At 57.0% G+C, this 24,878-nt stretch overlaps 1 protein-coding gene and 1 long non-coding RNA gene across 2 annotated transcripts; both read left to right on the forward strand.

Annotated features, from left to right (window-relative positions):
- The first annotated feature begins 800 nt into the window (after positions 1 to 800).
- PHGDH (phosphoglycerate dehydrogenase) lies at positions 801 to 24,180 on the forward strand. Its single transcript, XM_039841343.1, has 12 exons — positions 801 to 1,083; positions 6,558 to 6,709; positions 8,346 to 8,411; positions 9,528 to 9,582; positions 9,674 to 9,772; positions 17,499 to 17,631; positions 18,128 to 18,276; positions 19,631 to 19,783; positions 20,650 to 20,782; positions 21,923 to 22,053; positions 22,846 to 23,083; positions 23,901 to 24,180. The coding sequence occupies exons 1-12, from the start codon at positions 946 to 948 to the stop codon at positions 24,053 to 24,055; spliced, it is 1,602 nt and encodes a 533-aa protein (XP_039697277.1). The 5' UTR covers positions 801 to 945; the 3' UTR covers positions 24,056 to 24,180.
- On the forward strand, positions 9,779 to 15,515 carry LOC120585116 (uncharacterized). Its single transcript, XR_005648231.1, has 2 exons — positions 9,779 to 10,181; positions 10,823 to 15,515. It is a non-coding gene; the product is annotated as an uncharacterized LOC120585116 (long non-coding RNA).
- Positions 24,181 to 24,878: the final 698 nt, after the last annotated feature.

Consider the following 24,878-nt stretch of genomic DNA (forward strand, 5'->3'; position numbering starts at 1 on the left):
ATCGCTGTGTTGTACGCCTGAAACTAATGGAATGCTACATGCCAATTACAATTGAAAATAAATTAGTGAAAAAGAGAAATAATCAAAATTGGAACTTTCCAGTATTTCTATAAAGTGGGACGTGGAAGCGCACGCTCGTTGTGAGGTTTAAACAGAGAGTCGTTAAGAGCTGGGATGTGCCTCCTTGGTCGATACATAAATTAGTCCAGACGGACATCTTTTTTCTTTCCTTCATTTTCCTCATCAGACAGGAAGTGGAGGAGGAGAATAGGGAACTTGAACGAACATTCTGGCTGGTCTAAACGCCCCCGGTCCTGGCTCTCCTTAAACTCAGAATTCTCATGGCTTCACTCATTTAGGGTTAATCACTGCTTCGTGAGGCCCCGAAAACAGTTTTCTACCGCTTTTTATTATTTCGCTTTCCACGTCTGTGTCGTTAGGCCTCGGATGTTAAGCCGCCAAAGGAAAGAGGGTCTGTCTTTTTGATGGACATAATAGGTGTATGCTCTATAAAAGCCTGTTTAGGAATTAATACACGAGCCCTCAGGAGGCAAAAGTAAAGATGAAACATTTTTCTCACGTTGAGAACAAATCTTCCTCAGTTTATTTGTAGATATAAATCAGCTAGTCAGCGTAAATTGTGTTTCTATATGCTCACCAGGGGTAGGGGAGGGTTTTGGCTGAGATTGAGAAATTCGTTGCCCGAGAATAATAAAGTGGGCGGGGAACTCGAGGCTCAGAATCTCGAGGAGGAGGCGGAGTCACCGAGTTGGAGCATTTTTGTCCAATCAGAAGGAGACGGTAGGAGCAGGAGGGGGCGATAAAGGGGGAGCGGGAGATCGCGAATCCTGCCCAGTTACACGAGCCCGGTCGCCGGCGTAGGAGCTTCTCGGCCTAGGTACTTCTGCCCAGTGAGAGCGGCCGACTCCGAGGCCGGCTCCAGCAATGGCCTTTGCAAATCTACGGAAAGTGCTCATCAGCGATAGCCTGGACCCTTGCTGCCGGAAGATCCTGCAAGATGGAGGGCTGCAGGTGGTGGAGAAGCAGAATCTGAGCAAAGAGGAGCTGATAGCCGAGCTGCAGGTAAGGCGAGCACGATAAAGACAAGCGCTCCATGGCATCCTCGGCGGAAACGGGCTGGCCGCGCCCGGGCCGGCGCGCCCCACCCCCACCCCCACCCCGCCCCCGGTATCAGTTGGTTCTGGGGCCTCCTGATTTGGGGGTTGGGGGAGGGGGAGGAGGCGAGCTGCAGGCGGCGAGCTGCAGGATACAAACTTTCCGTTCAGTTTGCACCCGCGCGTTTCACGTTGGCTCGGCTCCCGCGAGCAGTGCAATGTGCAGGCTGCTGGCAGGATGTCCCCGCGGCTCCCCAGCGCCTTCGCGCGCAGTGGCCCTGGCAGCTGGTCGCCGCGCGGGGACACCGGGGAAGGGACGCTAAAGTGGCTTCCTTATGGGGAGCTCAGGGACCGGCGATCCTCCCCCGACCAAGCCCTGGCTCGCTCGGCCGAGACCTTGCCTTCCCTGGGGGGACCCTGGCAGAGCCCCAGCCCGTCTCGTGGCTGCTGGAGAAGCTGCAAGGAAGGCAGCAGACGTACCCGCCTTTCGTCTGATGCAAGACTGCTGAGAGTTTTCACCGCCCCTCGGCCTCCTGGGAGCTCGGAGGAAAGGGGCACGGGCGGGGGGCGCCAGAGATCCCTGGGCCGCGCACGCGGCCGCCGCCGCCGCGAGGGTCCAGGCTCCGTCTGCAGCCGCGGCCCCCGCCGGCGGCCTCACCCTTGGCTTCATCGCTGGTCAGGAATGACCAGACTGGACTAGAATCCGATCCCAGTCACCCCAGGAAACTGATTTCTTAGCAGCTCTTTCTCAGGAATGTGTCTGGGTTTGTTGTGCTCGCTCTGCCTTGTTTGTAAGGGTGCCGCGAGGTTTGGTGGCCTCCTCCGGGCTTTATCTTATGAACTCTTCAGTCCAGTTCCTGCACTTCTCTTCTACTGCACCCAGCGCCCCGGGGTGTCTACGCCAACCCCCAACTCGCACACCCCGCAGGGTGGCGCGCGCCAGCGTGCGCGGATCCTCCCCCTCCTCCCCTCAAGGTCCCTTAAATCAAGCCACAGAGGCGGCTGCTGGGGCGTTCGCTGCGCTGCAAATCGCATGGTCCTCGCGACGCCTGTGCCCCCCTTATGGACCCTCCCCCCTCTTCCCTCGTATGCCACATCCGGGTGTCCAGCCTTGTCCGGTACTCAGAGAAGTTTCTGAGCGGTCGCTACCTTCAAGAAGCTTGGAGGACAGTTAGAGAGCCAGGTCACCTCTTTTGTATGGATGGCGTCAGTGGCCTTGGTTCTGGGTGCTGGCCAGAAGGCAGTGGAGTGGCCGCCAGCCCAGCCCCTGACCCTCACCTCCACCGGAGCACCGGGTCGGGAAGAGGGGCCTGCACTCGGCTCTGCCCCTTTCTTTGGGAAGTTAAAGCCCCCGGGGGGCGGGGCCCGGAAGGGGTCATCGCGGAGTGGAGAACAATGGGAGGCCCCGCCAGCCGTGGAGGGGCTCGCGCTCCCGCCGGGTCCGTGAAGTTGAGAAGTCGCCCCCGGCGGGTGCAGGGAGTCTGCAGCTGAGAGTCGGAGGCCCCTTTTAAGGGCGCTGCGAGCTGGCGTGAGAGGAGGGGGTGCCCGACTGCCAGGCATCGCGGGGCTGTTGGGGAGCGCCCAGCCTCCGTGGCTGTTTTTGTAAAACGTTCCCTCCAGAGGCCGGTTGGTCTCCTTGGCAGCCCATGGGAGGGTCCTCTCTTCCGCACTGCGCCTCTTTGTTCTGCCTGGTTAGTGTCCTGCCCTCCCCCTGTTTAAGTCCTTCTATTGCTTAAGGAAGCCACAAGCACGTCGCCTGAACCGGGCCTGGCCCGGGTGTGGGCTCCTTGGTATTCTGGGCAGACAGGCACGGTTCGCTCTCCGTTCCCCAGAACGGCCCTTTTCAGACTTGAGGCAAGTCCCAGCTAGCCCATTACTGAGTGATGAAGCCGATTTAATGGGTCGTGATTAGCATTTAAAAATAGATATATCAGAAAGCAGTGCAGGCAGTAAGGGAAGCATTGTGTCCTGAAATTTGTTTCAGTTATGTGCGTCTTTGTGATGTGTGTGTGTGTGTGTGTGTGTGTGAGTTTAAAATCACAACTTAATCACGTGTTTCTTGGAAAAACACTGGCTTGGAATAATAAAGCATCTTGTTAGAAACTTACTCTTAGACTGTGTACACCTCTCGGATCAGCAGGTGTCAGTCACATCTTAAATCTCATACGCAGGAGCATTTAAATCTCAACCACGGACCAGTGGCTTTTTAACTTAACTATGACACACAATCAGAAATTGATTTTACATCATAACTCACTATACACATACGCAGGTGAACACACATACATAAAGTTTCATGAAATAATACCTTTACTATATGTGATGCGTTTGCATCTTCTGTTTCGTGAAATGGCAGTGCTGTTCAGAATCCACTAGACCACTTGCCTGGTAATGCATTTATTTAACCTATCTGAGCACATTTATGTCTTTATCCTAGAACTTTAAGAAAGATAAAGAAGGGGATGCATTTCCATGTAAGAGTCCGTCTTTTGAGAAGTTCCAGCCTGTACACTAGGATTTAGTTTTCCAAAGTGAAATAACCACCTTCTTAATCAATGTCCCACGTACTGTGCAAAACAGTGCTTACCTGCATCCTCTATAGTTAAGGAACGTGAGCCGAAAAGTTTCCTTTGTCTTCCTCAGTGATTTAAGTTAGAGGTGCGAAAACGCAAGCAATCTCCAGAATCACCCCCAAGGCCAAGCCTGCCCTCCTTGGGAGAGGAGGAAGCACGTGTGAACTTGAGGGAGGGGAGTGGGTTTCCACTGCTAAGTTAGCATAGTTTGTCAGGAACAGCCATAAATCCAGCAGAACAGTGGCCTGCTGTTTACCAGCTCTAAGGCAGCTGAGGGATGGCGACAGGAAGGAGGGAGTGCCTGTTACAGCCTGTGCTCACACACTGATACACACTCACAGAGCAGTTGACTGCAGAGTGTTTGCAGTGTCAAGAAAGGCACGTTCCCGCCCCAGGAGTGCCAACGAAGACCTCGGGATGCTGGAGAAAAAAGTTAGAATCTAGAATCACAGCGAACTACACAGAGGGTGTTTGTGGATTTGCAAAGGGCCTTGCAAAGGGTGGTAGTTTGCATAAGTACAGGAGAGGAGCCACGTTTTGGAGGGATGACACGAGGCCTGAGAAGAGAATGGTGCTTGAGAGTGCCTGGGTGTCGAGGGATCAGTGGGCGATTACTGTCTGTCAGTAAATTCGTGCTTATTGAATGTATCCGTCGATGTTGCAGTTGAATGAAGCGGGGGCAGTGGAGGATGTCAGAGGCCTTGGAAGCTGATGAACTCTGGCCAGGCCGGGTGGGGCCGGGGTCTGCTGGGGGGGAGTCTACAAAGCAAGCTCTGAACGCACCTGCATCCTGGTCTGGCTCGAGACTTCAGACTTCTTAGCTTCAAAGAAAGCTTGTTTAATGGACACCACCCTTGAGGGAAAAGTAGAGGGGTTACGGGGTCCATCTCCCTATGGGCAATCCTTCCACAGACTGCACTGGTGAGGACAAATAGGGCTGTTTCCGAGCGCGTCCTCAGGGCCTGCGAGGACGGGGTAGACGGCTGGAGGCCTGCGTCCTGCCTGCGCAGCCAGTCCTTTCTATGGGAAGCAGATCCCCAAAGTTTGGGGAGGGCGGTGGATGCCTAGTGTTTTTATAAATTACTGGCCACTTTGTTAGTTCTGTGAATCACCTACTTATACCTTTGCTTGTCTTTTTTTTTAAATTATTATTTTGTTTATTATTTATTTTTTATTGTGTTCTTTGGCATTTAAAAAATTGATTTTTTAACCCCTTACATTTTCTAATAATGCTTGTACTTAAAAAAATTCTTGTAAGATATTCTTCCATTCTTCTGGGTTTTGAAAAATCTGCAGCAAGGTAGGAATTAAATATTTTTTTTCCCCTAAGTTTTCCTAATACCATTTCTCAGGTGGATCTTCCTATCTTCCATCAGTTTGAATTCTGCCTTTATTATTTTCTAAATTCCCACACGTACACGGGTCTGTGAGTTTAGTACCTATTTCAGTTCTGTTAGTTGACTTGCCAGTTTCTGAACATTTTTCTCCTGGCTCCTTCCCGATATGTCCTTCCTTTTCAGAAAACTACTTTTTTTTTTTTTTTTTTTTTTAAAGAACAGAAATTTAAATCTGACAATTCTGGAGGCTCAGAAAACTCCCGAGTGCTCCCATAGATAGATCTTCAGCCTCTTTATCGCAGTCATATAAGAGATTTCTGATGCTGGATTTTTAGTCACGGGACATGTCTGACTACTTGGGGAAGGACTGTGGAGTGGGGAGAATAGGTTTGCGTGGGCCTCTCAGATCACTGGATTCATTTATTCAACTTACTGTTCTATCGAACGTCAGCTATTAAAACAATCTTCGCTTTAGGGATGTAAGATATGTGAGAAAAGCAAACTGCAGGTCGGAGGACAAGAAAATGTGAACCAGGTGATATGAGAATTAGGGGGAGACGGTGACGGAATCCAGGGTTGTTGGCAAAGGTTTCATGGGAGAAATGTTTATTGTGCCTTGAAAACTCGGTACGGTGTGGCCAGGCAGGGGGGATGCTTCTTTACAGTGCACTTGAGTGTGGGACAGACAGCAGTGTCCCCTTTGCCCAGGCGTTGGCTGATGTTCACCTAGGCATTCAGAGAGCCTTCAGGATTCCACTGGGTATTGGCAGTCAGCCCCGAGGGGGTGGCTCCTGTTACTTCCTCAGACCTTCCCATGCTTTTACATGCTGCGGTCACACCACACGTGTGCGTCTGTCGGGATGGGGCCGTGACTTACCTTGTGTTGAGTGTCGAGCATAATATTGGATACACACATATCGGGCGCCCTGTGGGTGTCTTGCTCACCCACCTGTGACAGCCAGTCTGGGGCAGAGCACGTGTACGTTCACCTGCTTCATTTCTTGAGGAGCCTACGGAAGCCTGTCTTGGGGGGGTCTAGCTTAGCCCTAGGAGAGTAGCTGTGACGAACACGGAAGGTCTTATTTTCCAATAGGTATATTTTTGGTCTAATATTGCCTGAGTTTCTGAGCTACTATAGACCAGCTTCCTTTGGTCTCTATTTTCGGAAAAGGTTTTCTTTCAACAGTCTTTTCTTTAGCTCTCTTTGTCACCGTCATGAGACGCATGCCTTCCACGTGCCAGGCGTGGGGCTCCAAAGCAAAATTCGATCCCACGTCTTCCCTTCCGTCCCTCGGGGTCCGTGGAGGTCACGATGCCCACGGAGCAGGTGCTGTACCTGTTCTACGTCACTGCTTCCTCCCACACAGCCGAGGAGGCTGGCGCTCAGGTTCCTGGCTCGTATGGGATGGACTCGGGTTCGAACCCGGGCCCGACCGAGGGCGGAGCATGTGGCTCCCACTTGGGGGCAAAGAAGCTCTAGAAGGTCCTCCAGATCAGGTCTGTGGACCCAGATGTTTCTTTTTCTGCCTCAGGACTGCGAAGGCCTTATCGTCCGCTCGGCCACCAAGGTGACCGCCGATGTCATCAATGCGGCCGAGAAGCTCCAGGTGGTGGGCAGGGCCGGCACCGGCGTGGACAATGTGGACCTGGAGGCCGCGACGAGGAAGGGCATCCTGGTCATGAAGTAAGCTGTGGGGGCCGGGCTGGGTGTGGAGCCTGACCGCGGGGAGGGAGGGCAGAGCCCACCTCAGAAAGGAGGGCTTCCTGGAGGAGGCCTGGTCCCGGCCGAACCCGGACGCCTGGGTGACGCTCGAGGGCTTCTGACATGGATGTTCTCTTTGTCATCTCGAGATGCTTCACAGACCGGCCCCTCAGATGCTGTGGGTCTGCAGCCTGGTTTGGGGGTCAGAAGGGTGTTAGCAAACTGACCTGTGTTCTCTGCTCCAGCCGTGCCCCCCAGCCCTCCGCCCCCCATTGTCCTGGCTGGAGCCAGGTCTCGTCAGCTCTGCCTTGATTCTTATCTCCCGGGAGAGGGACACCGCACATTCTTTCTTGGCCTCACTTCCCTCTGGAGCCGGGGCCTCAGTTTCTCTTTCCCATCCCAGGGCCAAGAGGAAAAGGGTCCCTAGTAGAGCTGTTTTTGCGGAAATCCAGGGCAGAGGTCTTGTCGGCATGCCAGTGCGTGGTGACACTCGTTTCTGGCTCCCGTCTGGCACTTAGCTGGTGAGGCAAGACTGTCCCCAGTCCCTTTCTCGGTTCTGGAGCCTTTTCTCTTCCCTAGAGAACCTCACTATCCTAAAGTCCTTCCCCCGCCACTTCCCCCCGCCCGGGAAGGGGTTAGTTGACTGGCCATCTGAGCGACACTACCCTGCAGTGGGAATGTTAGCTGCTAACCCAGCCGACATGCTTGCCCCGGACCCAGAGGCAGCAGCCCCCAGCCCCTGTGCCTCTTCCAGTGTCCCCATCCAGCCTGTCCCGCTGGGGAGCCAGGAAGCCAGGTGGTCTTGTGGAAAGACAGACGCCAAGAATCCTTTTATCCTTTTTTTTTTTTTTTTTTATGTGCATAAGGTCTCTCTTGACTTTTTTCTCCTTGTAACCTTCATTTCCGGAGATGAAAGGACCCAGTTGAGGAAGAAGGAGTGTGTGTTAATAAATTCTTCCAAAAGCCAGAAAAAAAAAAAAGAGAGCCTTTGAGAAAGAAGCTCACTTTTCACGGGGTGCTGTCTCTCTTCTTTCCGGGAAATGGGCAGAGTCAGCATTGCTCTGCCTATCAAGGTGTGAGGACGCTTTCTCGTTCAGGGCTTGTGGACAGCACGGGAGAGGTCGCACAGGCGGAGATAGAAATATTGGCTTTGCTACTGATAAGAGCCTGGTAGGGCAGCTTGGGGAAGGTCAGGGGGCGACGGGCTGACCTCTGCATTGGTCACAGGCACAGCTTTGTTAAGATAGATTACGTGGCGCCACAGGTTATTTGCGCTTCCTGTGGGCAGGTAGATCCAGAGACGAGAGGAGAGAGAGAGGGACTGAGTCACATAGGTCTGTCCCACTCCTGTGCCTTGGGAGAAAGGAGCTGGGGTAGCGAGGCCAGGTGTGCGTCTCCCTGCGCGTGCAGACGTCAAGCCAGCGTTTCCTTCCAGCCCTGGCACGTGGGCAGGAGGCCATCATAGAACCCCGGGACGGGGACGTGGGATTTGTGTTCAGAGTGCGTAAGCTCACAGAGCAGGGGACAGCGCGTGGCAGGCACTCGAGGCCTTCCGCTGGGCAGGATGGGAATACTGGGTCTAGGCTCACTCCCGTCCCCCTTTGTCTTTGCTCCTCAGCACCCCCAATGGCAACAGCCTCAGTGCTGCGGAGCTCACCTGTGGGATGATCATGTGTCTGGCCAGGTAGGTCCCCGACTTCTCGGCAGAGCCGGTCCCTCTGGTAGGTCAATTATTATGACTCCCCGAGCAACGCGACCCAGAGAAACTTAGAAATATTTCAGCTTGGCGACGTGCAGACCTTTAAGAACAGCGACACGGAGAGAGAGAGAACGCGACATGCTCATTTCCCCATTTCGCCCACTTTACCTTTTCCTCTTCTTGTAAGTCAGGCCAGGTATTGTTCGGTGCTCGCGAGGCCCCTTTCCCCCATCATGGTCCCCAGCTGACTGGCCTGGCGAGGACCCTAAAGTGTAAAACCCGGGGAGGCTCTGTCACCAGCTGGGGACAGTAGCTAGAGGGAGGGTCTGGGGATTTCCCGTGCTCCATGGTGCCGTGTGTACATCTTAGCAGCATGGAGTCGGTGGGCAGAGAGCAGGAGGTGAGAACCGAGAAGAAGCAGGCGAGGGCTCTGTCTTGCGAGGTCAGAGGCATTTTGTCTGCCAGGCTAGCCTCGCTGAGAAGGGAACACTTCCTCGAGGCAAGTCATTGTCAGTAATTACCAGGGACCCATGGGCCAGAGCACCGAGATGGAGCTTCTTCCCTGAAGCTCATTCCCTAAGGTTTGCTGAGTTTCTGCATGAGCCTGTGGGGCTCTGATGGCAGAACAGATTCCTCTGTCTCTGTCTCTGTCTGTCTCTCTCTCTCACACACACACTCATACACACTCAGTTAACTCTAAAGGAAGCATCAGGAATCAGCTGTCCCCTGCTCCGGGAGATGTTGCAGGTTGTGGCCCTGGATGGAACAGGAAAATGAACCTCTTTGAACTTGCGGAATCCTTGACGCCGTCAGAATCCCTCAGTACCCTGTGTCGTCCTCCCCACAGACCCCGGAGGGTGGGCTGTGGCTTTTTATTCGCCCAGTCACTTAGATCGATACCCCAGAGGCTGGGGTGGAATCGGGGCCTCCTCCCAGACGCGCAGTCAGGCCTTGCGGGGCACGTCCCTCTGCCACGCACCTTGCCGCTCCTCCGGGGGCACACCCGGCAGACGTGGCGGCCGTGCACACCTCATGTCACGCCTCCGTCTTGGGCTGGCGGGGGTCAGCGCGGGCCCGCCGAACGTGTGTTTGTCCTCGCAGGCAGATTCCCCAGGCGACGGCTTCGATGAAGGACGGCAAGTGGGAGCGGAAGAAGGTGAGCGGCTGGCCTCGCCTCGCCCGTCGGGTCCGGTGCCCGAGGCCCAGGCCTGGTGCCGACTCTGGCTTCTTTGCCCGCTTGGTTGCAGTTCGTGGGAACAGAACTGAGCGGGAAGACCCTGGGAATTCTCGGCCTGGGCAGAATCGGGAGAGAGGTGGCCGCCCGGATGCAGTCCTTTGGGATGAAGGTGAGAGGTTGGGGCCCCTGTGAGGTTTGGCTTCCTGAAGCCGTGGTGGAAGAGGCAGCTTTGCTTGAGAGACGCTGAAGGCTTTTGTCCCAGGAGGGTCTGACCCCCACACCCCTTTTGGAGCCCCTGACTTCAACAGGGAGGGCGGGAGCGGTGGCCCGCTGCTGTGGACATGTGAACTCCAAATCGGGGACTACTTGGTGGAGGTTTCAGCTTTGGGGTCCCAGTGGAGAAGACAGAGCCCCTGTATCCTGCTGACGTCCCCTCCCCTGCTGCGACGGCCTCCTCGTTTCGCCGTGTCTGTCACCTGTGGTGATTCAGAAAACAGGCGCAAACTGATACCAATTAAAAGAGAGCAATCGTCCGTCCGTGTTCCCGCTCCCCTCCAGTGTCCGGAAGAGACTGAAAGGTGCTTGTCTGTCCACTGAGACGGGATGTAGAGCCGATGGTGGTTTGAAGACCCCACATGGTTTTCAGAAATCATCCCTGCCTCCCCCCACGAGGCCTCGCGTCGTCCTGTTCTGGGAGCTCAGTAGGCTTCTGGTTGAGGGAGGGTTGTCATCAACAGCAGTGCCACCCCCTGGGGTCAGTGTGGGAGGCCTTCGAAGGGGGAGGCCACTCAGCCGAGCGGAGGGCACCACAGGAGTGCTCGCATAGGCCGCAGTGACTGCTGGCGGATGTCTCTGTGTTTACTGTGGCTTTTGAGGCGATTGTGGGTTCAAACGGCAGCCAGGGAGGCTTTGGTTAAACATTAAGGAAAATAGCTTTGAAAATCAGATCACTTCAGGTCTAGAAAAATTTACATAGCACGGTTACAGAATTTCCACGTCTCCCTTGCCCCCTCCCTGTCTGTCTGTTCCTCTCACCTTCATAGGTTTAGAAGGGACCCTACGGGTAAACGCTTAATTTTACGTTGACCCCTGGAGTTTGTCGGTTTTTCCTGAGGGCTCACGGCGAATGGATGGTAGACAAGAAGCCAGGTGGACTCCCCATTTCACCACGCTGAGCTTCGTCCTCGCCTGCCTCCGTACCCCGCCGTATTTCTTTCAGGCAGCCAGACGTCTCTCCTGAGCCTCAGCTCTGGGAAGGGTAGCCCCGTTTTTCTAGATCTCCGAAAGAGGTGGGTGTGTCTCAGGATCCATTGATCCTGAAAACAAACCGAAGCCAAGGGGTGGCAGGGCGATAAGCCCCAGGGAATACTTTCTCCTCCCGCCTGTGTGTGAGGGATCAAGGTATAAAGGTTTGGCTCACGGGAATTAACGGGTCATCTAAAAGCAAGGGTCAGGGGTCAAGTAAAAATTCCAAGCACACAGAATCAAACGGGAGAGTGCTCACTTCATGGATGGTGCTGGAGTCTGGGACGGACCAGGGCCCCCTGTTCTGTTAGTCCTGGAGCCCCTTCCCCATAGAGCCACAGCATGTCGGATGTTCATTGTCAAGTCAAAGACCTGAGACTTCAGCAGTGACTTAACCCAGACGAAAAGCCCCGCCTCATTTCCTGTGTAACTGAAGTGACCGGTAATTTCGTCTGTCCATCTGGCAGCCCTCAGCCACTCAGCCACTGTCCAGGGCTGTTTCCGAGAGGCCCAGGAGCTTGTAGGACCTTGAGCATCAGCCGCGAAGTGACCGACACCCCGCAGACGTGTGTTTGATCCAAAGAGATGTCCAGAGCCTGTTCAGGAATGTCAGTCCGTGCTGCTGGACACACCCCGCACGCATGCCCAAACGTTCCATTCCCAGCATGGCCACACGGGTCCGGGTGCCTCCCTCGGGGGTTCTGTCCACACATTTCCGAAGGGTCACTCTGCGCTGTCTCGCTTCGGGGACACGCTCTTTGTAAACCCCCGAAATCTGCCTTGTATCGCCCCTGCCTCCCCCCGCCCCCACTCCAGCCCCTCAAAAGCTACCTGGCTCGGGCCGTTCTGGGGTGACTCAGGTCGCGTCTCCGTGCTCAGCTGCTCACCTTGACCTGGCTCCCTAACACGTTTTTGTCTCAGGGCAAAGAGATGATGGACCTCAGGTGATGTTCGGGCAGTTGTGGGGAGCCAGATTTCCTAAAGGGAAGGAAGGAAGGTTCTTGAACAAATTGTGAAAGAGATGGTTTATCGGTTTCCAGCTAGGAAAACAGGGATCAGTGTTTACTAAACACAAGTTGCCGTAAGCTGGCCTCGTTCTTTCCTGGGAAACTGACATGAAACTAGTCGAGCCTGGAAATTAGATGTCATACTCCTAGACCATTTAAAATTATATAACATGCGAAGGCATTTTCACAAAAATCGAAATACAGATGAGGGTCTCTTTGATTCCCATCCGGATCCTGGTGTCCTCAGGTAACATCTAGGCGCGTGTCAGATTTTTCCTGTGCGTTTGTGTAGAAGGCACGCGTCCTCTACAGCGAACAGAATACTGAGCTTGTCGTTAAGGTGGAAACGTATGTCTTGGAATAAATAGGTTTGCCGTGCGTTTAAACCCTTGCGTGGAATTCTACTGTGTGGATAAATTGCTTAGCTGTTCCTCTGGCTGTTCTCTTAACACGGACCTTTAGATTGTTTGCAAATGTGGACGTGGGCGAGAGTTGCTCTGGTTGGTGCCAAGGGGTAGGTGAGTAGCTGGTTGGAGTAACTGGTCGATCCGGTTCATTCTGAAGGGAGAGTGTACCGGACGGCTCCAGGGCTCTGCCTTGTCCTCCGTTCTCATCAGCAGCCTGGAAGATGTGTCACTTGTGGATGACAGGAAGCAGGGAGAGGTGTTTAATAGAAAAGTGCCTAATCGGGCCCTAAAACACAGGAAGGCTGGAATGGTTAGGCACCCTAACAGGAAGTGTAGCTACAATACCTCTCAGTGCCCTTCCAGACGGACCCCAAAAGCAACTAGACAAGTGTTGGGTGTAGAGGTCCTTTCAAAAACTTTTCTGGGGGAAAAGGCCTTCGGCTGACAAAAGCGAAGTGTGGTGAACAGTGGTGTGGCCGAAAGAAAAGGTAATGCGACCTTGGCAGCACGAGCAGAAGTATGGCTTCCGGAGCAAGGGAGGTGATGTTCCCCATGCTCTGGCCTGGTCGGACCCTCTGCGTGTATTGTGAGCAGTCAAGGGCCCCATGCTCTGCAGGATTGCAGCTCTGGGGACAGGAAATGGTGAGGACCTGTCGTCCTGCTTCCTGCGGACAGGTTGACGGCGTCGGGGTTCCAAGTCAACACTTGAGAGTCACAATGGGGGCCTTTGAACAGCTAAAGGGCAGCCCCGTGAAGAGTCACATTCTTTAAGGAGTGAATCCAGAGGGACCAACAGGTACAAGCCAGAGGGGACAGCTGTAGACAAGCGCTGGCCCCAGACGGAGTGGGTGGTCTCGGGAGAAGGTGAAGCTCCCATCACTGCAGGTACACCTGGGAGGCTGGACCAGCACTGGGCCAGCACGTGCGGAGGGCATGTGAGCATCGGCAGGGACGTGGGAGCAGGTGCTCTCGACAGCCCTGACATCTCTGGGCACCCACCACCCGTGAAGTGGTCCTTAGCAGTGAGTTTGCTGTGCGGCCATAGGAAATGGTGTGGATTTATTCAGAACTGCGGTTTATTGCGGTCACTTGGGAGAAGACCGTAACTGAAGACGCAGAGTGGCCCAGGAGGCGGAGGGGACGCTGCGTTGTTCTGGTCGACAGCTGGACGGGCACGCGCAGCACTGCAAAGCGTGTGAAGGTTATTTTTATCGTCCCCTTCTCTCCCTGGCACCTGAGGTGTGTCCTGTGCCCTGATCTGTCACCCAGGCTGTTAGTCACTAAGAAAGCTGTCAGTGGATGGCTAACATCCGACCCATTCCACGGGGTCACGGTGTAAGAACTGATCCCTTCATATCATAGGAGTCTCAGGGAGAGACCATCTTGTGCTTAGGTGTGGGGGATGGGCTTTCCCCTTTGCCCTTCTTTCTCTGGTCATTCACTGAAAGCGGGGAGCCTGGGTAGATCTGAGCTGTGTTACAGAGCCCAGCCAGGCAGCCTCCCGGTACCGCCTGCGTGTGCGTTGGGGCTGGTGGTGGGGGAGCCTACCCACGCTGCCATGCCCAACGGGCACAGGCCTAGGAGGATCCCTGACATGCCACCATAGAGCTGCTGCTGGCTGGCTCTGAGCCACATGGCACAGATGTGGGTTTCAGGATGATTCTGACCGCTGGCAGCTAGCTGGTGGTCTGACTCATCCAGGTCTTACCCTTTATAGGATTTTCTGGTTTTGATCAGTAGCGTTGCTGATAACAGGTGATAACATCGGAGGCTCAACTCATTCATGCTGGCCCGTGCCCTGGAATGTGTCCGCAAGCCCAAGCTGGCCAGGCGCTGGCCGAGCCTTGCCCTTTCTTATCAGGGTTTTCTGTGGCCAGCAGACCAGCCTCTCTTAACAGTTTCTTTGTGGCCAGTGTTGCGTTGAAGTCGACTTAGCCCAGAGGGATGGACGTTGAACCCGAGGCCCCAGTCACCACTGATTGTTTCAGGCCCAGCTAATGTTTCCCGAGGTCTGCTGGTCAGACACTGCGCTCTAGCGACGCGGTGGGGACATATTATCATCCCAGTTGCAGATAAGGAAACCGAGGCCCAGGAAGGTTCTATGACATGCTCAAGATAATAGGACTAGGACCTGGTGGCGGAGGCCAGCTCGGACTGGGGGCCTCCCGCCTTCTAATCTGGGGCTCTCCGCCCTGGACCAGCAGCACAGCCGTCTTTAGGCCTGGTCTGTGTTAGTTAAACAGTCCCTGGGCCATTGCACTGTCCTCAGCCTTCCTCCTGACGAAAGCTCTCCTAACTGATTTCCTACTGCCCTAGAGCCGATTCTCACCACGTGCTTCCCAGAGCCAGCAGAGGGACACAGGAGGGGTCTGGGAAGATGGCAGGTTTGGATCGATCTGGTTCTATATTGGGCTTCTGTTGAAGATTTCATTGTCGGGGGTGGGGAGAGGTATAATGCTGAACTAAAAACATTGGGCTATGAGGAGGGGGCGTGTGGCTGGGCTCCCCTGTTGGGGCCCCTTTCTCCTGAAGGCGTCCTTGCTGTCAGTCCACTGCTGAGCCAGAGGGACCTGGACCAGGCCTGCTCAGCCTCCCAAGGCTGCCCACTGTGACACCCGCCAGGAGGTCAGCCTGGAGTAGCACTTGAAAAGCTAGGGTGCCTTCATTGCCCCAATCTCGGGAGTCTGTCCGGGGGCCGGGGTTGAGATGGGGGTCCCCTTTACACATCTTCCCTCTAGGCACAGTTCATGTGACGTGTCTCCGAAATTGCTCCCACTTCTGTGCACTAGGACATCTGATGCTTTCCAGACGTGTCCGGACCTGCTCAGGCATTGGTCTCCTGGGCCTGATGTCACCCTTCTGACTCCCCGCAGCATGGTCTCTTGGTGCCAGGACCCCGACTCCTAGCTGAGTGCAGCTCCTGTCTGCCCTGGGTAGCGCCAGTGAAAAATGAGAATGGGTTTTCTCAGTCAGTCTTTCCCTGCGGTTGGCTGCAGGTGCATTTCTGTCTCTCTGTGAAAGGAAGCTGGGTCAGGGCCTCTTGACAGCTGTGGAAGGGGCTCGTCTCCTCCTCCCCATCCCGTTCCTTTTTAGCTCCAGGCGCCTGCGGTGGGGACCCTTCCTCCAGGCAGCCCCAGACGTTTCTTGGCTTCTGAGCTGAGCGCTCAGGGGTGATAGTTGTGTGAAGTTGCTCCATCAGGGTTGGCTTTGTGACCTCTGTTGGGGTCCTTTGTCCTCTCCCCAGTCCCCATGATAAAAAAAAAAGGACATTTGGATTAGAGAAGAACGGGGCCATTGTTCCAGCCAGCCTCAGAGCGGGTGGACAAAGAGGGCTTGTAGGAACAAGGGCAGGGGCCTCTCTCCTCGCTGGACGTTCCTCTCCCCTTGTAAGAAACGAGAAGGTTCTATCTGAAGGGATGGCCCTGTGGGCACAAGCTGCTGGTCCTGTAGGGCATGGGGGCGGCAGCCTCTTTCCCCAAAACCTCTCCGATGGTTGGTCGGGGCCCACTTGGCTTTCCTTGTTCCACAAGGCTGGCGACGAAAACGTGGTCCAGAATCAACACCTCATTCATAACCATTTTCGGTTTCTCCTCCGGAAGCGCTGAATTTGATACAGCCGTCTTCTGTGTCATTATTTTCTAAAGTAACTTTTTGGCATTTCCCTAATTTCAGAAGAGATTCGCGATCAGTAGGGAAGAGTTAAAAAGCATCGGAAAGCATAAAGGAGAAGAAAATTAACTCTGCCACCCAGATACAACCCGTGTTGAGGTGTTATGCTTTCTGTCTTTTCTGCCCCGGCCAGCCCTGAACATCTCCCCTCAAGGTGAAGGAAACTTCCTTTTCAAGGTCTACTGCATTACTAAAAGTTAGAGCAGGGGCTGACGTTGAAGTCATCCACTCGGCTCCTTTGCTTGGGACCGAGGACCCAGGTCCGGAGGACACTGACGTGAGCCTGGACACACAGCTGATGGCGACGCAGGCAGGTCTCAGGTTCAGGTCTCCTGACTCAAAAGTTCTTCTCTAGGGTCCCGCGGGTCCACTGGGTCCATTGGCTGCCCTGCCTTCTTGACATCGATGCATTTGAGGTTTTTTGGCTCCGACACTTCTCTCCCCCAAGCCAGTGTGGCCCACCTGGGCGGAGCTCGTGGAGACAGCTCTGGGAAGGTGTCCTGGGTGGGTCTCTGCTGCTGCCAGCGGTAGATGCTTCACACCTGGGTGCCGTTCCTTCCAGGGTGCCTGCTCTGGCTTGGTAACCTTTACAGCACTGCCCTTGCCAAGAGATGTGTGACTGGCAACCAAGACTGTTTCTGATGAGGGAGAGGAGATGTTTACGTCCCACTCCACCCCGTTTTCCCAGGCTGGGCACCAGGGGTGCAGGCTCCGGAGTCACAGTATCCTCGTTTGTGTCCCAGCTCGACCACTCGCCATTTGTGTGTCCTTGGCTAACTCAGTGACCGCTCTGCCTTAGTTTCCTCATCTATAAAATGGGGAGACGACAGTACCTGACCCATCAGGTATGAGTTAGATGAAGGCGCCTGACACATAATAGTAAATGCAAAATCAGTGTTGGCCACTATTAGCTAGGCCTGCATATTCTTTCCTGCTGCCTCTGAGCTTTGTCTCCTTCAGCTTCCCTTATTCTTGACACCAGTGTTCAGTGACCTTTGGCCAATTTCGTGAGGTTGATGAAGTTTATTCTCCTGAGTTTACTGCCTCGCCCTGGGAGTTGACCCCCCTGGGGTGAACCCTTCTGCCTTCTCAGCAGCCTCGGAAAGGCCCCTCTGCTTCGAGGGTCCACCTCCTCCCCAGACTACGGTTTTCCCCGGGTTCTTCCTCATCCTTGGTGCCTCGACGCCCTCCTCTCCCCTGATGTCCTCGTCCCTCACCCCGGTCAGCCCTGCCATGTCGAAAGGACCCATCCTTAGTCGTTTATACCTTCCTGGGACTAGTCGCCACGTCAGGCTCTCCAGCGCCACATGCATTTTAGGCCTTTTTAAAAGGAACTTCAAGAGAGGAGCCTACAGTGGGTAAGCCTCGCGGCCTTCAGCTCCAAAGCAGTAAGAAAGACGAGTGGCCCCAACCCCGTTGTACTGTCATGAGGAGTAAAGGGGTGTCTGCAAAAAGCTTAGCATAGTGCTTGGTGTATGGTAACTGCTCAATAAACGGTCACCACTGTGAGTGGCACCAATAGCAATAATTAATAGTGACACTTATGCCCCCCTCCCCCTCTGACCAGACTGTCGGGTACGACCCCATCATTTCGCCTGAGGTCTCCGCCTCCTTCGGTGTGGAGCAGCTGCCCCTGGAGGAGATCTGGCCTCTCTGTGATTTCATCACTGTGCACACCCCTCTCCTGCCCTCCACGACAGGTAGGTGTGTCCCTACCTCGTGGGTTGGCTGCAGAAGCCACAGACCAGACGACGGTGGGCCCCCATTCTGGGGCCTCCGCAGATGCTGGTGACCAGCTCTAAGGTTAGGGCCCCCCCAGATCTGGCAGCATGGGCATGGGGATGCTTCATTAGACGCCCCGGCACGATGGGGCAGGGGCGAGCCATCTCGGGGTGTGTGGGAGCCTGGGAGAGCTGGGCCAGCAGGTAAGGCAGCGTCCCCTGGGTACTCGGTAGGGCCACCGCAGTTCCCCGACTCCTCGCCTCCCAAGCAGCCCCATCTCAGAAACTCCTAGGATGTTTCTGAGCTGGGTCCGGCCCAGATGGGGAACAAAGACTCCTGCTCCAGAGCACCCGGGGAGGGAGAGGCGCGGCCGGAGGGGCCGTGGTCCGGGGAAGGAGGGAGGCCCGGGGGGCAGAGCCGAGCGCGCGGGATCCTGGCACCGTCGCCGCAGGCCCGCGCTCCCCTCCCTCCCAGGCCTGCTGAACGACAGCACTTTCGCTCAGTGCAAGAAGGGCGTGCGCGTGGTGAACTGCGCCCGCGGGGGCATCGTGGACGAAGGCGCCCTGCTGCGCGCCCTGCGCTCCGGCCAGTGCGCTGGAGCCGCGCTGGACGTGTTCACCGAGGTCAGTGCCCGGCGGCGGGGACGGGGGGCGGGCCGGAGGGCTGCGGGTCGCTGCCTCTCCGTCCATGGCGAAATCACTCAAATTTATGGAAATCAATCAAATTTATGCCCCAAAATAACACCTTCGGTTTGAGGAGCCCCTGCGGAGCTCCTGGTTCCCAGGAGGTCATGTTGTCTGCAAAACTCACTGCAGCGTCTGGCCTCCGGCTCGGCTGCAGCACATCAGTTCTGGGGTCGGGGCTTTGGGGCATTGAGCGAGGCCCCGGCTATGCCCGGAGTCTGCACGCGACCGTGATGCTGGTCCCTCCGCCCGAGCCACGCAGCGTCCATCTGCTTTCCTTTCCCTTCCTCCCTTCCGTGGAGGGAAGGGGCCCAGGACAGTGCTCAGAAGGTCAGAGCGTTCCCTTGGTCCCCAGGGCGGGCTGCTCTCCCTGGGTCTCCCCCTCCCGGCCCCCACACCGGATGGCGTGATGAAGGCGCACTTCCCCTGGAATCCCGCCGCCCTCCCTTGAACGTCCGAGATCCGGGGGAAAGGGCATGGACTTTGGACCAGCCAGTGGGGGGCGGCTGGTTACATCCCAGCTAGGTGGCCTTGGCAAGTCCCTGGCGCTCTCGGGGCCTCGTCGCACTCATGTTCCCTGCCCAGGGAGCTCCGTGCGTTGGATTTGTGCTTCTGGCTCTTTCTCTGGATCACGGTCCCGGAAGGTGAAGTGGGCCTGGCCCTGCACAGCGCCCCGCCCCGCTGTCCTCAGCCTCCCCAGAGGCTCAGTGCTGTGCTGCTAGGACTCAGAGGGCCGTGTGGCCCCAATCCAGCGGGAGCCAGCGGGCCACGGGGGGACCACCGGAAGCCAAGAGGCCCAAGCGACATCCCCAGGGGCACCACTGTGTGCTCAGTGAACAGAAGGGGTGGAAGGGACATTGGGGGTTGGGGAGCAGGCATCCAGCTGGGCCCCGTCACTGTGCGGGGTGTCTGCAAAGAGCGTGGCGGTAAGTGCCATGGTGGGGGCGGGGTAAGAGGAGAAAAAACGGTAACAGTGGCTGCCACTGGTTGAGAGCCACTTGTGTAACTGGTGTGTGATCTCCGTGACGATGTGACGTAGGTAGCATGAACCCATTTACAGAGAGGGAGACCGAGGCACCTAGGCGTTGAGCGGCGGAGCCGAGGTTTTTATCTGGTCCACAGCTCTGTCCATTCTGCTGCGGTCGGACCTTCACGAGGAAGCTGGTGATTGAGTCCAGTGTCCTCCCTGGCAAAATAACAGGAGGAGGTGACACCCCCCTGCCTGCCTCACCCCCAGTGCCGTCACGCGGGGCCAGTCCATGGCCGCCAACTGAGGGGGCTCTCTTCTGGGCAGGAGCCGCCTCGGGACCGGGCTTTGGTGGACCACGAGAACGTCATCAGCTGCCCCCACCTGGGCGCCAGCACCAAGGAGGCCCAGAGCCGCTGTGGGGAAGAAATCGCCGTCCAGTTTGTGGACATGATGAAGGGCAAGTCCCTGGCGGGCGTTGTAAGTGTCACCATACGGGGCGGGGCCCGGAGGTCAGAGGGGGGAGCGGGCCAAGGGGGTCTTGACCATGGGATGGTGATGGTGGGGACCAGCAGCGGTATAGTGACCAGATTCTGTCCTGGGAGCTGAAGATAAAGGGCTCCACTTGAGCCAGGCTCTGGACGGGATGGCAGGAGCTGGCCTGTCACTAGCCTCGGTGGCTCAGGCCTGGCAGCAGCGAGTCCGGCTCAGCCCTGATACATTGTAGCCTTGTGCAGAGTTCATGGCTCTTCCCAGGGTCCAGCCTCTAGAGAAAGGCTCCTTTGTTCCCCACATGCTGCCTTGGGGGTGAAGGAGCGTCATGAAGGGCTGATGTCTGGACCCCGGGGTGGGGGCGGTGTGGGGAGGAATGGCCTGTGGAGAAAGCCCCGTTAGGACACCCCTCGTAGCCCTGGGCACCCCTTTCATCATGTTCATCTTAGCACCCTGAGCAGGGACTCCCCTTCCCCCTTCTGTCCCCCAGACCATAGCTAATGTCCCCACTTGTCTTCTCACACTCAGCACCTTTCTTGGCATGTGTTTCTCGTCCATGTCTAACCTGGCTTATGCTTCAAGTCCTGTCTCATTCAATCTTTGGATGTTCCTTGAGCTCCAGTGGGTACCAGATACCGATGAATAAGGAAGGCACAGGTCCCCTGAGGGAGTTTGCTGCCCCGCCACGGAGACCTGCTTGTTGGTGGCTGGTGGAAGCTGTCACTGCCCCAAAGCCAGGTGGCCCCATGCCTTCCGCTCTCCACAGGAAGTCGAGTATAGGCAGCAAGACCTTGTTTGGACAGGTGTGCCCTGTCTCACCTCCTCCTGACTTCAGCCCTGTCCCCTCTCTGCAGGTGAACGCCCAGGCCCTTACCAGTGCCTTCTCTCCACACACCAAGCCTTGGATTGGTCTGGCAGAAGCTCTGGGGACGCTGATGCGAGCCTGGGCTGGGTCCCCCAAAGGGACCATTCAGGTGGTAACGCAGGGTGAGCAGGGGTCACTGCAGAAGGAGGGGAGAGGGGTGTGGACTCTGCACCCCACTGTGTGTCTGCTGCAGGTCACGTACAGTGAGGGACTCTGAGGTGACCTTGGTCTTACGACTCCGTGCCCTACATTCTCTCAAATGAGTATGGCTCTCATTTGCTGCTGAGTGGGGACTTAAAGTAGAGGGGGACAAAAAGTCGTTGGGAGATATACCAAATATTCTTAATTTTCACAAATCATGTTCGTGCGGTATGTTTAAGACGTGCGTGTTTTGGGTGCAAGAGGGACCTCCGCAGAGACGAAACGTCCCGTTAGAGGCGGCAGGAATGGCTCGAGGCTAAGGACAGGACCTGGTTTGGGCCCTGTCGCTTGGTGTGGCTTTCCCTCCTCCGAGCCATTTGTGGTCCTTCACGTGTGACGTGAGAGTCAGGGTGGCTGTTCTGTAACAACATAAGGTGCCTTACGTGGGTCAGGGGACGAGTTGCTCTGCCAGGGAGTGGGACCCAGAGCAGCGCCCTCTGCTGGCCCCTTGGCGACTGAGCCGGCTCTGGTCACCTTTGCAGTGGGTCCAGCCCTGGGAGGGCTCCAGTCCCCTCAGCCCTGCAGAGGTTTGTCCTTCCCGCTGACTGCTGGGCATCTGCTCGCCGGGGGAGGTGGGGTGGAGAACGTGGGGGCGAGGGCTGAGCCAGGGCTGAGCCGCGGGCCTGGGCACCCAGGCCCCCGAGGAACAAAGCAGGGGACTGGGCTGCGGTTGCTTCCGTTGTCCCCTGAGCTTCTGCTTCCTGAGGCTGGCAAGGGCACAAATGCCAGGTGGGGGTGGGAGTAATTTTTCAAGTGTCCCTTTGGAGCATGACAGGCGGGCCAGGGCGGCCAGGGCAGGTGTGCGGGGGCAGTGGAGTCGGGCTGGGTTTCGGAGAGGAGTTCCTTAGAGTGTCCCAGGCGTCCTGGCCTGGACCCCACTATGTCTTCATCCGACTGGCTCTCCGCTCCCCAGAGTAAAGCAGCACTGCCCGGGCAGGAGCGGGTCGGGGCCCGCAGGGCCATGAGGAGCCCGTGACCCAAAGCTGGGAGCCAGTGGTCTCCTGCCCTTCCCGTGTTGCTGAGTACACAGCGACCTCACGGGGGCGTCTTTCGGTCCCCAGGCACAGCCCTGAAGAATGCCGGGAACTGCCTGAGCCCTGCGGTCATCGTCGGCCTGCTGAAACACGCTTCCAGCCCGGCGGATGTGAACCTGGTGAACGCCAAGCTGCTGGTGAAAGAGGCCGGCCTCAATGTGAGCGGGGCGCTGGGCGCACGTCCTGCCGCGGGCTCTGCCCGCCTGCAAGAGGTCGCCGTTGTCTGGGCCGCGGGGATGCCGTCTGTCGCCGAGCGCGGCCCCGAGCAAACGCACACGCGCGCACGTGCTTCGGGCACGAGTGCGTCGTGGACGCGAGGCGGTGGCAGCGCCCCGGCTGCGTGTGGCCGGAAGCGGGGGGGAGGGGGAGAGGCAGCCCCGCCTCTGCCCGCCCGCGCCCCTCCCACCGCCACGCCCGATTCGTGCTTCACTTGCCGACTCCGGCAGCGGCCACACATCCTCCCAGCCCCTGCCGCCCTCGTGGCTTTTCTTCGGCTTCTTTCCCGCTGGTTCCCTTTGTAGATCCACGTCTGTTCCTCAGGCAGTGAGATCCCGCAGAAGTAATGGGCTGAGAAGGCTTGTTTACTGGGCCTCCCCCCCTCTTCAACTCCCCCTGCCCTGTCCCAGTCACGGATTGTGTGCAGGATTCTGTGTAGGAAGTATGAGAGGAGGGGCCAGAACTTGGGCAGACTGATGACCCGCTTCCTCCCCCTCCTCGAACAAGCATTCCTCCGTCCCAAGCCTTTCCCTGTACCTGGCAGAGCACTCCTTCCGTCACGGGAGGCCACTGACCGTCCCAGGAGGCTAACATTCAGAGGCACAAGCTCCTCTCCCCTGGCCCCGAGGTGCTGACCATGCTTCCAGGCCGAAGCCCTGTGGTCACTGGTCTGAGGGAGAGGTGGGCTTGGCGTAGCCAGGAGGTGTGACTTGTCCCCTGCCTTCCCTCTGCAGGTAACCGCCTCCCACAACCCTGCGGTGCCCGGGGAGCAGGCCTGTGGGGAGGGCCTCCTGACCGTGGCCCTAGCAGGTGCCCCGTACCAGGCCGTGGGCTTGGTCCAGGGCACCACGCCTGTGCTGCAGGCACTCAACAGCGCAGTCTTCAGACCAGAAGTGCCTCTTCGCCGGGGGCTGCCCCTGCTCCTGTTCCGGGCTCAGCCCTCCAACCCTGAGATGCTGCCTACCATGATCGGTGAGGAGGGGCCTGGAGGGCTGGCCGGTGCCCTTGAGGCAGGGGCGCGCGCGCATGTGTGTGATTCCTGGGCCTGAGTTCCAGAGACTTTTGCCTCTTGCGGTTTCTTCGGCCACAGGGCACTTCTCAATCAGCTGTGGGCAGAGGGGCTGCCCTGCCGGTTTCGGGAACACTGGGGAGCAGGCGTGGAGTTCGGACGAAAGGGCTTTATCCGAGGGCACGGAGCGGCGGGCTGGGCTGGGGCCCCGGAGCCGCTGTCGCTGGGCTGCTTGCCGTGTTTAAGCACAGTGCAGACCTGCCTGTGGAGCCAGGCGCAGGAGCTCAGAGCCCTCGCACCCGTTCCCTCCTGCCTGCAGCAGGGCCTGCCACGCTCCCCCTCCGGCGTTGTGGGCCTCAGAGCTGCCCCAGGCCCCTGGCGCCCGGGAGTTTTGGAGCCCTTCCCAGTTTGGCAGAGAGTGTGTCCACAGACCTCCAGGGGCCTCGGTTCACCATCCTCGCCAGCGCCCGGAGGAACTTTCCCCTGCTTTGCTCTCCCGCTGCCAGTCTGGACAAAGCTGGCAGCTGGCAAGTGGGGCGGTTGCCCCAGCTTTGCAGCTCATCGTCCCTCCCTCGCCTGGCCTGATGGCCGGCGTGTTCCTGGAGTCCTGGGAACAGCGAGGGAGGCTGGGCAGATGCCTGTCCTTCCCACCCTCGGCCCTTTCACTCCGAGACCGTCACCCCCCATGGCGGCTTTGACCACAGAAGACCGGGACTCCCAGCCCCTCGCTTGTCCCTCCCGCGCACCCCGTGCCAGCAAGGGGCTTCTTCTTCTTCCCAGGGCTCCTGGCAGAGGCGGGCGTGCAGCTGCTGTCCTACCAGACCTCGGTGGTGTCAGACGAGGAGACCTGGCACGTCATGGGCATCTCCTCCCTGCTGCCCAGCCTGGAGGCCTGGAAGCAGCACGTGACCGAGGCCTTCCAGTTCCATTTCTAACCGCAGGGCGCACCGGGCCCAGCCTCGGGGGCTTTTCCTGCCCACTGTGACCAGCAGGGAGAGGAGATCACATTCCTAGGGCCTGTAGTACAGCAATAACCACCTAATAAAAGGACCACCCCAGATCTCCCTGCGTCTCTGTGTTGTCATTACCCAGAAGAGCCACCGGAGGGCGTCTGCGGACAGCCTTGGGGTTGGCTGTGGCGGATGGAGGAGGTTAGGTGGGAGGCTGGGGCGTGTGGGGGGAGACCGGCCTGGGCAAACGGCGGGCCTGGATGAGGGAGCTCTGAAGAGGGCCCCCTTCCCGTCTCAGGTCAATCAGAGGCATTTTTACAGGGACAAAGCTTGGTATTTCGGATCCCTTCCACGTGGGAATACACGTGCACGTTGGCAGATACTTGACAAAGATGCACAGCATCGTGCGCCAGACACAGAACGGGCCAGGAGATGTGCCTGAGAAGAACACTGAAACCCAGGCTTCTCCCGCGGAGGTCACTGTCTGGCGAAGGGGACACTCCGGTCACTGACGGCAGTGAGGAGGGTGCTACAGCAGGCATATAGAAATTCTGTTGAGATGTTCGGGAGGGTCTCACCCAGGGGAGAAAGTGTGGGTGAAGGCACGCGGCGTGAGAATATTTGGCAAGTTCACGCTGGCCCTGTGTGGGTTGGATAGTATATTGATTTTTTTTAAAAGATGATTTTCAATAAACGTGCCAGAATGGCGCTCCCTGATCCTAAGGTTTTCACCTTTTGAGGTATTTTTTTCCCCAGTTAGTAGGGGACGATGCATCCCTACCCTGTGCCCAGTAGCATCTGTGTTTGA

Source organism: Pteropus medius, unplaced genomic scaffold, assembly GCF_902729225.1.
Source record: "Pteropus medius unplaced genomic scaffold, Ma_sr-lr_union100, whole genome shotgun sequence".
NCBI classification, from domain to species: domain Eukaryota; kingdom Metazoa; phylum Chordata; class Mammalia; order Chiroptera; family Pteropodidae; genus Pteropus; species Pteropus medius.